At 45.8% G+C, this 13,063-nt stretch overlaps 1 protein-coding gene across 1 annotated transcript; it reads left to right on the top strand.

Moving 5' to 3' along the window:
* Positions 1-4,082: 4,082 nt before the first annotated feature.
* Positions 4,083-12,912, top strand: TMED8 (transmembrane p24 trafficking protein family member 8). The gene is made up of 6 exons (XM_067296865.1): positions 4,083-4,194; positions 5,916-5,994; positions 8,575-8,689; positions 9,646-9,787; positions 10,073-10,372; positions 11,058-12,912. Exons 1-6 carry the CDS (start codon positions 4,083-4,085, stop codon positions 11,273-11,275), a joined length of 966 nt encoding a protein of 321 aa, XP_067152966.1. The 3' UTR covers positions 11,276-12,912.
* Positions 12,913-13,063: the final 151 nt, after the last annotated feature.

Raw genomic sequence — 13,063 nt, 5'->3', positions numbered from 1 at the left:
AAAAGCGTATAAGATGCTTGCCATCTTTGGCAAACACAAATGACTGGCTATAAAGGCCAGCTATACCCGCTTGTACTAAAAAGTGCTGCTGAATTATTGAAAGGCTGCTCTCTGGGAAACTAAGCATTGCAATTTGATGCCTTCTCCTCCAACCCACAGGCAAATTCTTGGTACTAATCAATATTTTTTGTGGTGTGTTTCATTTCAAAGGGTTAAGATTGCTCAGCCAGGCAGAAATTTAGCAGTCAAATTGTTTTTTGGTGTTGTAGAATAGAAAAAAGAGCATTCATACTCTAGTTACTGAAGCATAAAGATTTTATCTCTTGCTGGTTATTTGAACTTCTACCTTGTATCCTCTGGGGAAAGCAACTGTAAATTATTATGTAAAACAAATGATTTTGGCTCTGTAAAAGCAGTCCCTCTGTGGTTTCCATTACAGAGGGGAAGGAGGGTGATGAAATTTAAGTGAACTTGCTCTGATAAAGAATGGGATCAAAGACTCAGTTCTAGCAGAATCAAATTGTCAAAATAATTTGGTAATTACCCCTTTTAGTCTTGCTGTGGAGGAACTTCCCCATTTTATAGGTGGAAGAAATGGATACAAATAGAGGTTCCAGAATTTTTTTTCTAAATTTCATGTTCAGTGAGCCATTTTGTGCAACAACATTCAGAGATCCTAAATCTCCCTGTAATATGTATGAATACACAATCCACACACGTTCATTTGTGGAATTCAGGCTAATGACATCAAAATGGCTAATACTGAATTTAAACTGATAATAACATAAGACAGATCTTGAGAATTTTGCCTAATGGACTTTTCTAAGATCACAGACATCCAGTGGGAAAACTAGAAGTCAGCAAAGGACAAGCACTCTCTTTGGCTTTTCAATCAATGAATTAGGTAAAAAACTACAGTGAGTAGCCCTGAAAAAACCCCCAGACATCAGCTTTCCTTTAAAAACAGATTATTTTTCCCATCTATGAGCCAAAAGAATCTTTTCCTTATTCTGTGAAGGGCTCTGCTGTTTTAGGAAACATCTGTAAGTATTTTGGACCTGTTTTAGCAGTTTAACTTTCCATTACATTTTCCCTTTTGGAACTACTTGCATGTTTTTGTGAAGTCAGTGTTAATTTCTCAGCCATATATTAAAAAGGAGGAAGAAAAGATGGCCCTGCAACCACAGCAGAGAGATGGTACCTGCGTTTTCTTTCTAGGCTTGTCTTAGTTCTGCTCCATGATTTTGAGTTAGTGTTTTTCTTTTTGTCCCTATTTTCTTAGAATTATGAGGACCCCACTGGGATGCTGACACTCATTACAGTCACTCTGTTGTTCCAGTCTGAGCTCTTCCAGTCTGGGCTCAAACATCCTCTTTGGTGAGTCTCGTTCCAGGTCTGTGCATATAGGCTAATCCATGCAGGCTCAGAAGGCTCTGATCATCAGGTGTATGTGTACCAGCTTGGTACTGAGGCTTCTGTTAAAATCCAGTTCCTTTTGATCCCATATCAGATTTCCTTCTGATCCTTCCGTATTAGTTGACTTTCTGCACCTTTGATGGGGCTTCCTATATCAATAATTTAAATCAATGTAAAGTAGTTTTAACTAGGTTTCTTTCTACATTTGGGGTTTTAAGACTCTTTTTATATATAAATGTGCTTCTTCAGTGGTAAAGACCTCTGTTACCCCTTACTGGGACTCAAGGTTCAGTCCTTTTGACTTTACAAGAGATCAGACAACAGTTTGTCTGCCAAAGCGGAGAATGCATTTAACAGTAAGTGTGACATCAGGACGACCAAAATCACAGTCAACAGTAGATGAAGGGTGCCCTTGCCCAGATAGTGGATCCATCCCTGCATGATTAAAGACTGTGAAACAGTTCTCTTGGAACTGTTCAACTAAATCCATGCCTCCCTATTGATGATTTTCTCCTGCTTAACAAGGCATGTGTTAATTGTTAGATAACTCTTCCACAACACTTATCTTCAGCAATTTTCTAATTGTTTGCTGATTTTAAGGGTATGGGTAACTGTAACTGCAGCAATCAAACAACAGATCCTAAGCAAGAAAAAGACAAATCATTATTACTTTCTCTATTTTACACTCTATAAAACACAGGCAACATCTGTGCTGCTTCCACAATCATGTGTAAAGTCTCTTCTAAAAATAGAAGTATCCTTTGGCTAAGAGCTGCTTAGGCTGAGGTTCAGAGCTATAATGAGAAGTAAACCAAAACGTAATAATCACAAAAGCTAGAAGTTTTGGTGGGTCCTTAACCATTCTGATGTTGATCCAAACTTCTCAGCACCCATCTCTAATATCTTATAGCATTACACTTCTACTCATTTTAGTAGAATTGCAGTATGTTGTACAAGAGCAGTGTGACTTAATGAAGAATCATCTATTGCATTTCAAACACTGAGTTTTTTTGTGTCTCCTATTGACATCCCCCCATGAGGCAATAAAAGATCAAGTTGCTCTCTTCCATCATGGTTCTAGGTAAACCTAAATGAGTATAAAAGGACATAAACATTACATATACACAAATATATTACATATGTTTCAGATATGAAGTGCTTCTTTTCTGAACCTTCAGGAAACTTTTGAAGGCCATACTGTAACCCTGAACTTCAGTCCAGTTGGCATAACTATCTGCATTCAATAAAAATAAGATGAAGGTCTGAAAGGCCTACAGGAAAATTGCATGTTTATAAAATGGGGAAGTAGCATGGATATTGTTTGTGTTCAACAGAGTATAAAACAAGGAAGTAATAATGAGTTGCCTTTCTGTTGCTTGGGATCTGTGGTTCAATTTTTGCAGGTTAAAGTTCATTGTCTTTTTAGAAATTCTACAGATTACATCAAAGAGATCAGTAAGTGGAAAATTACTGAAAATAAATTCTGAGGGAGAATCTAAGAAAGCCACACGCATCTTGCTGAGCAATTTGGTGGGGTAAGAGGAGCACCATAGGACAAAAAAAAAAAAAGAAGAAGAAGAAGACTAAATGCTTCTGATGCACTTAGAGCATGCTGGAGAGGAAGCCTGCAATGTCCAGACAGCTAAGAGTTTAGAACTGAAAGGACTCATCAAGCGTAATCGTTTGGCTGAGGAAATGTGGCTGTCCAGTTTCAGGCTGACTCTTTGAATAAACGATCTGCCTTGGTGGCCAGGCTATGGTCTAGCTTTCCTGCAAGCAGAAAGGGTCAGAGCTGGGCTCCGGGGGGTGAGGAGGGAGCTACGGCTCCGCAGCCCGGCCGCACCTGCATGTGGCCGAAGTCCGTGACGCCGACGGCCGGCAGGCTGGAGCAGCTCGCGAAGATGAGGCGGCGGCCGGTGATGCCGTTGTCCCTAAAGCGCTCCTGGGCAGGGCAGCAGGCGAAAGGCGGATGGGCCCCGGGCGGCAGGTCGCCCTTGGCCATTTACTCCCCCCCCTCCCCCCCATTAAGGGCCTCCGTTTAAGGACACGGTGAGGGCGGCTGTTCGGGGCTGGTGCCCAGCCGCGGCCCGCCGCGGCAGCTCCGCACCTCGTACTGCGGGAAGCCGAGCTCCGTCACCCACTGCGCCACCTCCGCCGCGCTCCAGGCCAGGAAGGGGCGGGCGGGCCGCCGCCTCGCGGCCCCCTCGGCCTCCCCCGGACCCTCGGGTCCCTCGGGTCCCTCCTCCTCCCCCGGCCCCTCGGGCCCCGGGCTTGACGCCATCCGCGCCCGCCGCGGGCCTAGCCGCGGTGTCATGGTAACGCGTCTTTGCGAGCGGCGCGTTCCCATGGCGACCGCTACTTCCGGGAGGTACCGCCGGTTTTCCCCTCCGCCATCCCCCCGCCGTGGACTCAGAGGGCCGGCCCCGCAAAGCCGCTTGCGTCCCACGCCCGCCGGCTTTGTGGAACTCACGCTCGAGCGGCTCCGTTATCGAGGGGGAAGCCTGAGGCGGCAGCACCGAGGCACCGCCCCGCCCTCCTGCCGCGCACGCAGCGGCTCGGCTCTTCCCGCCCCCACTCGGGCGTTTCCGCCGGCGCCGGTCGCCGCGCTTCGGTCCCGCTCGGCTCGCGCCGCCGCCGCGGCTCGCGCCGCCCTCGCAGCCCGGCCCATGTCGGACGTGCTGGCCGCCGCCGCCGGCTCCCGGTTCGAGCCCCCGGCGGCCGGGGCTCCGGGCGGCCCCGCGGCCCAGGCCAGCGAGCGGCGGCCCCGGGCGCCCGCAGGTACGGGGCGGGGCGGCGGGGAGCCGGGGCGCGGGCCGGGCCCGGGCCCGGGCCCCGCGCGGGGGCTCCGCGCTTCCCCCTGGCGCTGCGCCCCGGCCCCAGCGGCCGGGCCCGGTGAGGCCGCGCTGCCGCCGGCGCGGGCGGGCGTTCTTGGCGGCGAGCTCCGGCTGCTCCGGCCCGGGGAGCCGCGGGGGGCTGCGGCGGGGGGGGGGGGCCCGGCCCGGGGAGCCGCGGGGGGCTGCGGCGGGGTGGGGAGCGAAGGGCCCGGCCCGGGGGGCTGCGGCGGCGGGGGGGGCCCGGCCCGGGGAGCCGCGGGGGGCTGCGGCGGGGTGGGGAGCGAAGGGCCCGGCCCGGGGGGCTGCGGCGGCGGGGGGGGCCCGGCCCGGGGAGCCGCGGGGGCAGGAGCAGCGCCGCGAGGAATAGACCTCACAGCAGGCGTCCCCTGTTCCCGTGCGCTCGCAGCGCTCGGGTTAGCATGACAACCTCGCTCGGGTTTTCCAAAGACTGTGCAGGTACCTAAACTAAAGCATCTGAAGTATTTCGGATGGCCGTTGGTTGGATTAAGCAACAAATATGCAAAAGCAAATATTTTCGTTGTGGTCTTATGCCCAGGAAGAATGCTGTAAGTTTTTCTTTCCTTGGCCTTTTTCCTTGTTTCTTGAGGAGAAGTCTTATTTCCAGGATCGCCTTTTGTTTATGTGGAAAATACAGTACCCCTTGCAAAGAACCAAGCAGTCCTTGCATAACATTTACAAAATCAGGTAGCTTGGCTACGAGGGGGAGAAGCAGCAATCTGTGATGTCTAGAGGTACACTGCTACATATGTTACCTGTACTCCAGTGACTTACGGGGGTTTGTCAGCTAACCTGTGACTTGTATGTTTGAAAGTATGGCAACAGTTCCCTGCCCTTATTTCCTGTAGAAGAAAGGGTGAGAATTGAAGGAGCTGTAGATAATAGGGTGTTTTCCCTCATAAAAGGGGCCCCTTCCAGTCAAGAGTAGGAATACTCTGGATATTTGGTCTCTTGTCAACTGCAGGCCTGATGCTTTATGCCTGTGGTCTGGAGATGTCTTCCAACTCTGAACTATCTTTATGAAAGAGCTAGTGACTGTAATACATATTTTTAGAGAGCTGTAAAATCTGGAACTTGTCAATGCCTAGTTCACTGCCTCAATGCAATCAGACAGTGGAGCTGCAGAGCACATGCCGCAGTCATGTGGGGACAGAGTTTTCTCAGAGTTTTCCCAGAGTTTGAGAGACTCAGGGGAGACTGGGAGACTTCTTTAGACAGTCTTGTTAGCACTGACCTACAAATTTCCATCTACTCAGTACACTGTGGGAGCCAATGCAGGACTGTTTTCTCCAGGGCTTTGTCAGCCCAGTTTTAAATGATGAAATGTGGCCTTGTTCTTTACTCTTGAAACTGAGAATGGTGGTTTCTGAAAGAATCCTGTTTCTGAGAGTGGTACTGTACCAAAAACATGCTTTTTTGTGTGTGTGTGTGTGTTCCCTTCTTAGGGTCATTAGAGACAACTGAAATTTTTTCTGTCCTGCAAGGAGACGGCCTGTAACATGAAAAGCTTGTTGGCACAGCTCTTGTTTCCACAGCTTTCTGACCTTACCAATATTTGAGTGCTGGCTATAGTTTGCCATCCTATCTGCATATTTTAAAGACTAAAATTTATTTCACCTTCTCTCCATATATTCTGCTTATTACTAGAAAATGAAGATTCAACCCAAAAGACGGCGCCTGCAGATCAGCCAGTTGATTCTTTGGAGTCTAGTACTTCACAGCGCAGGTAGGAAAATATTTTTGTGTGTTGTGACCCATGTGCATGACAATTTGTTTCACTCCCGTGTCTGGCAGTTGCTTCAATCTAGGTGAAGAGAAAGGATTGGAGACTGAACTATCTGCTTTCAGACAGTATGTACTGGGATCAGTATAGGAAGAGCTGTTCTTATTATGATTGTTTTAGAGCTTATAAAATAATAATGTGTGGGTCATGGCTCAGCCATTAAAACCACAGAATCATTTAGGTTGAAAGGAACCCTGAAAGGTTATATAGTCAAACCTCAATAAGAGCTAATACATTTTCGACAGGAAATTGCTCTCTCCATTCTGTCTGAAGGATGCTTTAATAATTAAGCATTCTCACTGTGTATAATCCCAGGGGCAGCTGGGAAAGAAACCACCTTTTGCTGTTTTCTTGACAATGTTTTTTTCTTTCCTCGTTGTCCTTGTTCTTCATTCTGTCCTTAATATTACTGATACACTGCATTATCAAGTGTTTGGCTTGTTATCTGTTTGTTGGGCATGTGGTACTTGTGGCCTAGTCATTGGACTGGTTACAAGCACTAACACTGTATGCATGCTGTGCAGCATACAACTTCAGAAACGTGTGAGCTGAATAGGTGAGGCATTAGGTTACTCCACTCAGTAAACAACAACCTTGTTAAAAAAAAAAAAAAAAAAACTTATTTACTAAAATAGCAATTGAAGGTCATCTTGCCTGAATGGTAATGAAATTTTGTATCAGCCTTCTTGACTCCAAACATATTTCCTTCCATCTCTCTTTACTATGTCCTCTAATTTTCTTCAAAGAAATATTTGTTTGTTAGATCTCCTTTGAAAGGGGGTCATCCAAAAGGGGTGTATGAAGGAGAATCAGCTGAACTTTGTCTTTGTAAATCTGCTTATAAAGCCTGTACAACTCTTCTTAATCTTGGTGTGATACTCTTGGGCTTCAGTGATGTTTGGAGAAAAAGAAAAAAAATCTCAAGCTGTCAGCTCCTGGGGTGATGGGGAACCTTTTGAGCAGATGTGTACATGTATGGTAGCAAGTGACCAAATAGCCCATCTGGTGTGACCTTTGTTAAGGTAAAAAGCAAATGTGGTGGAAAATGATGATATAGAAGTCCTAATTTGTTTTGGACTGCCAAAGAAACAGTCACGAATCACTGTGACAGCTCTTCCTTTAAAAAACTATCCCCTCCAAGCGTCCCTTCTTTTCTTCTGCCGTGTATCTGCTGACATTTTGAGTATCCTAGCATTCAGCTCATTTGAGCTGCTCTTACAGACATTCTGGTGTATTGTGCCATTTCCAGGAGAGGAAATTGCAGCATTGAGAGAATTTTGCTAAGGAAGAAACGGCTTTATTTCAGGATCCAGCCTCCTCTACCTATAGGAGTACAGATCTGGAAACAAAAGGCACATTTGCCCTGTTCTGATCTCCTTCTTTATGGATACAACACAGAACATGTCTGAATTAAGCTGTTTCTGTTTATTTTCTTTTTCTTTTAATTATTTACTTTAAAACTATTCCACACTATATTCATAGCCTGCCCCTTTACTAATCAGAATATTTCTGATTCCTAAAAGCAGAAATTTCAGGAAATGTACATATTTTCCATAACTGCTACATTCTCCTGTTTCTGATCTTTTAGACTTAGGCAACTGGCATTGGTTTTGTACTGCCATGAGGGGAGTGGTTTGCTTCTCAAAAATGAGACCGTTTCTATTCTTATTAAAGACTAGGTTACTTCTTATAACAGTTTCACATAGTACCAAAGAGTATGACAGAGGAAACAGTTATGACATGCATTTAAATTTGTTTGGGATAATAACTCTTTCCAGCAATAGACAGCATGTAGCAATTTGTTTTTAATAGCAATTAAAAAAAAAATCTTCAACAGAGAATGAATGCCAAGGGTGTTTCTTTTAATGTTTTTTCTTTTACTGCTCTTGTCACAGTGTGGTGCTTGGACTTCTTTACTATTATCGTGCTGCCATTGCACAATTTATGGCTTGCTTGTTGGTACGGCATATTGAATATGGTGGAGATGGACCTGTGTGTCCTCTGTATCTCTTGGATTTGCTAATAGGAAAGACATGATGGGCCACTTGAATACAAGGCATTTTCAGGATGGCTTTCAAAACTGTTTTGAATTCTTTCACTGATCCAGCTGACCTGTGATGAGATATGTAGATATTATATAGTGGCTGGCATAGAAGTTGTCCTTTCTTCAGCAGAAAAGATACTACTGACTTCTGGACTTAGTATAGTGTTAACAAGCTAGCATGCTTGAGGGGAGTGCTGTGAATTGCTGCTCTCTAAAGGACAATAAATAGGGAACAAGCTCACTGGAGTTGCTCCCTCTGGCTAGTATAGAAGGAAGACAGAGCTGCAGATCAGGGCAGAACTGGAGTGAAAAGAACCCTTCATTCCAGGTGGCAGGTACTGGTTATGTTATAGGAAGCTTGTTTTCCCCAGTCTATTTGAATTTTAATCCTGAAGTGGAGTGGTTTCTGTTGTGGCTGTGGTCTGCCGCTTGTGTCCTGAGTTTAAGTACTGAATTGAAATGCTCTATTCCTCTGAGAGGTCGCAGATTGGGTCACTTGCACAGGATTTGAAGGAAGAAGATGGCACGTTGGAGGACCAGGAAGTAACTGAATTACAGGACAAGCTGTCTGACCAAATCCATTCTCCCAAAGAGGTAGGTGGGGTCTTCTTATGTCAAAAAGCAAGGAAAGAGGTACAGCAACATTTCTTCTGTTCTACTGCTGTGCTTGTGGCTGTGGGACTGAGGCTTCAAGGACTGTGTTGAGACAAAAGTAATATCAATGTAGTTTCAGTTATATTTCTTCTATACATTAGCAGGAAGAAAGCGTTGCCAGTCTGCCTTGTAAAATCCCTCTTGTATCTTGGGCTAGTCTTTGCTCCCTTGCTGTTTTTTGGCTCACTAAGGCTTCAGGGTTATTCTCACCTTCTGCCTTTTGTCCAGGACTTCTGGGAATTCCCTTCTAGTAGATTTATTGAAGAAAGAGCTGAAGGGACTCTGCTATCTTTTGTGGGTTTTTTGTTTTTGTTTGGTGAGCAGCCAATTTGTTTGCATTACAAATAGAGTCAGGAAAATCTGCACAAGTCGCACCTGGCTCAGGAGCTGTGTGTTCGCATATATGAGGAGAGAGTTGACCCTGCTAAACCAGATGAACGTTTAACTAGGACACAGCAAATGTCAGTGCAATTGTGGCTGCAGTCAGATGCAGTCAGAGCTGAAGGGCTGTCCCTGGAGAGAGAGTGTCTTGGGAATGCTTTCTGAGAGTAGTCAGCTAAATTTGGAAGGCTGTTGCTCTGCAACAAAGTTAACTTTGAGGTAGATACCCAGATGTACCTGTCCAGAGAGACTGCCTCCTGGGGAGGCCAAGGTGTGTGTAATATGTGACATCAGTGTGGCATTTGACTTTGGAATTCATAGCCTTGGTGTTGTGGGGGAAATAATGCAGAGACATGCGTCAGAGCTAGCCAGTTCTTTTGTAACTGTAACAGAAGCTTCTGCAGGGCTGACTTGGCTTCAGAAAGATGCTTGGATTACTAACCAGTTGTTTTAAATCCAGTTAAGGAATTTTACTATTGTAGTTTTTGTGACAGTTGCTTATGTGCCTTGTGCAGGAAGCTGTTGTTCGGATGACCAAGTACCATGTACCTCAAGGAGCAGGGGATATAGTCATGATTCAGTCGGATCACACAGGTGCTGTGGATATCCTTTCAGCTGAGCTGGAGACTGCAGACCTCCTGGGGGAGCAGAGGAAAGGTGAGGCCTGAAAGGGCAGAACTTGTTAGATGACTCTGGGGCTGGTTTTTGAAGCATCAGTGCCTGCCCTAACCAGAAAAGAGCAGAGGCTGTCTTGCAGGCACTACTGACTCCTGCTGGAAGTGTGGGCTTATGGCTAGCAAGTGGGAAAACTGCACATCTAAGGTTTCTGAGAGCAGGCTCCAGAATGCAAGAGCCTTATCAGGAATAGCTTCACTGTTTTCAGATAACAGTTTGCCAGTAGTGAAAAATAAGATAAGCTGATGGTCTTGTCCCTTCTCTCAGCTCAGCCTCCCCCTCTGGCTCCACCCACAACTTGGACTACTGAGAAGATGAAGGAATTCAAAGCCAAGATGGGAAAGGAGAAGAATGGCCGGATGGTGGTGAAGCGAGGTGAGGTGGTGACAGTCCGTGTGCCAACTCATCCTGATGGGAAACGTGTCTGCTGGGAGTTTGCTACAGATGACTACGACATTGGATTTGGAGTCTATTTTGACTGGACTACAGTTACGAGCACTGCCATTACTGTGCAGGTCAGCGAATCCAGTGATGAGGAGGATGAAGAGGAGGAGGAGGAAATTGAAGGTACTGGTGCAGAGCTTGTAAGGGTTAACTTGTGGAGCTTGTTGCCTTGCTACTGAGAGCATCTGTCAGATGCTGTAATTTCCATCTACTTTGTTTACTCAGCCCATTTGTTATCTCTGCAGCCTTTTGGGTTCTCGGTTACGCTGTGATGAGAAAGCATTTAGCATTTCCTGCTTCAGTGTATGTCAAAGTCCTTCTCCAAGAGCATTCTTAAATGGGGGGGTCTAGTATCTGAAATGAGTCTTGCAGGGACCTGTCCTCTTTGGGGAATCCCTATGGAGAAGTGAATTGATGACATACAGAAACAGTGAGGTTATTGCTAAGACCCTTCCCAGCTTTCTTTTGCCCCAAATCAGTATCACTGGACGACTGTGAGAACTTCTTGTGGTGTGTGTAAAAGTAGTCAGGTGTCTAAAAGGTATCACCAGGGAGAGGAGGCCAGGCAGGCGGGTGTTCCATCGGTATTCCCAAAAGAACTGGTTTTCAATGTATTCTTTGTCACAGTAAAGAAAGCTGGACTCTGTGAGCAGAGGTCAGGGCAGACATTACATATAATGCTATCATAGTCAGCTTTTCTTATATCTGTGTACCTGTGGTATATTCTGGGCTTGTTGATCATTTTCTAGACTGTCTGATGCCTTAACTGGCTCTGGCCTATTTAATTTGTCTCCTCTCTCCTATTCAGGACTTGCCCCTGTTGGTGATGTGGAAAGGGGCTCCAAAAGCTATCTGCGGAACCGCTATGGGGAGATCATGCCTGTCTATCGGAGAGACAGCCATCGGGAGGTGCAGGCAGGCAGCCATGACTACCCAGGCGAGGGCATCTACCTCCTCAAATTCGATAACTCCTACTCTCTCCTCCGCAATAAGACTCTGTTCTTTCACATCTATTACACCAGCTGAAGGAATGGAGGGGGCAGGGACGGCAGGCAAGTAATGGTGAGTGTAGCAGGCTGCCACCCAGCCCTGGTACTCCCTAATGGGCACTGCTGTGTTACAGAGTCAAGGCACGATTCTGCCAGCTCTTCTTCAGATACAGACTGGCTTTCCTCCCACCCTCCTTCCCAGCTGACCCAGTGAAGAAGGTAGTTGTGACTACCTGATTGTCTGCAGGCAGCTGCCCTTTTGGTAAAACCTCAGGAGGCCTGGTCTGTATGGGCATCAGGCTGGGACTTTTTATCACAGCCAATAAATGTCCAGAGGTCAGGTTCAGGTGGTTGTAGCTTCCTTCTGTTGCACTGGTAGGAAATGAAGTCAAAATACTCCTTGATTTGTTACTGTTTTGTAAATAACTTTTCAGACTCTTCTGCTGCATATGTGTCACTAGAGGGCGGCTGTCAGCCAAAATGAGGCAAAGCATGACTGGCTGGTCACCTAACCACTGATAATCTCATCACTTACCACCACTACGTGTCACCACCAGCCAGTTCTTCCTTCCTTCACTTACTTGTGTGGGGATGCAATGTGGCCAGTGACAGCCTCTGTTGCAGTGGCCAGGTCATGCTACAACAGCCAGGCCCCAAACAGTGCAGTAACTATGTGTTTGTACGAAGTGTGTGGTGCTGGGGTATACTTAGGGGTCCATAGGAAGATTTTCCTATGGATTGGGAATTGGATATTACATCTGTTGATTACAGGGATATGTAGGTGATTAAAACTCCAGTGACCACCAAGAGTGGTCTTTGTAATCCAGATGTGAAGTGGAAGAAAAGACTTACTGCAGTGCTGAATAAATACAAAACCAGCAAGCAGATTGAGATACAACCAATAAATATACAGTAGATGCTTCTTAGTAGCAGCATGTTGGTTCACTGGTATTGCTGCCAGCTGGATAACATAGTATATAGTAAGGAAAATGTGGGAAGTGTAGCTTGTCAGCTGCTATTGCTGTTACAAGGTATCGTTACAAAAGAACATCTGCTCAGAAGCTCAAAAGGTGTGGGATTTAACCAATCTTTTCTATAAGCTAGAATCAGCAAGGCCATTGCTAATCCTGACCATGTGGTAAAGGACAGAGTTCCTTGGCGTGTTTTGATGGCTAGCAATGGCATTAGTGATCACTTTCTGCTCAAGTGTTGGCAGAGTTGAACAAGGATTAACTTAATCCTTCAGAGATGAATTTTAAGTCACATTTATCTGTAACTCACTATAGTTCATTTTTTATTTTAATACTTAATCATTCTCTTTTTTTAAGAATACTGTTGTATTTACATTTTGATACCTCTTTGCAGAGATACAAAATGGCTCTTTGCATGGTGATTCTAGTAGAGTTCTAAGTTCTATTTTTAAATCCTCCAGGTAATGCACCTCCACTTGGTCCACTCCCTCTTTTGAGAGGGAATGAGGGACAAAATGATTTTTGGGTAGTTAAAACCAAAGACTTCAATCTCCTAGGAGGGCTGCATATTTCCTATTAAGGCTCTATTTTAATGCTCTGCAATTTGCTCTGTAGTAAGATTCTTCTAACCTTCCCTGCTTATGTATTCACTGCCCTGAAGCACTTAAGTAAAAAAAAAAAAAAAAAAAAAAAAAAAAAAAAAAAGAGAGAGAGAGAGAAACCTACAGTAAAGCAGCCCAAACTAGTCTTCCTCAGCAGGAAGAGTGGAAATGCAAAGGACATTGGCTGGAGCACAGTGACTTTCTGGGTGAGTAGGCAGGGAGCAGAGTTGGTCAGGACAAGGACCAGGGTAG

The sequence above is a fragment of the Apteryx mantelli genome, chromosome 4 (genome assembly GCF_036417845.1).
Source record: "Apteryx mantelli isolate bAptMan1 chromosome 4, bAptMan1.hap1, whole genome shotgun sequence".
In the NCBI taxonomy this organism is placed as follows: Eukaryota; Metazoa; Chordata; class Aves; order Apterygiformes; family Apterygidae; genus Apteryx; species Apteryx mantelli.
The sequence above is the reverse complement of the archived record's forward strand: the minus strand, read 5'-3'. Positions and strand labels throughout refer to the sequence as shown.

Bases quoted from the DNA above. Each gene is read 5' to 3' on its own strand.
- TMED8 (XM_067296865.1), top strand. From the start codon at position 4,083: ATGTCGGACGTGCTGGCCGCCGCCGCCGGCTCCCGGTTCGAGCCCCCG. The intron at 4,195-5,915 runs GTACGGGGCGGG...GCTTATTACTAG, and splicing joins GCGGCCCCGGGCGCCCGCAG to AAAATGAAGATTCAACCCAA. The intron at 5,995-8,574 runs GTAGGAAAATAT...TTCCTCTGAGAG, and splicing joins TCTAGTACTTCACAGCGCAG to GTCGCAGATTGGGTCACTTG.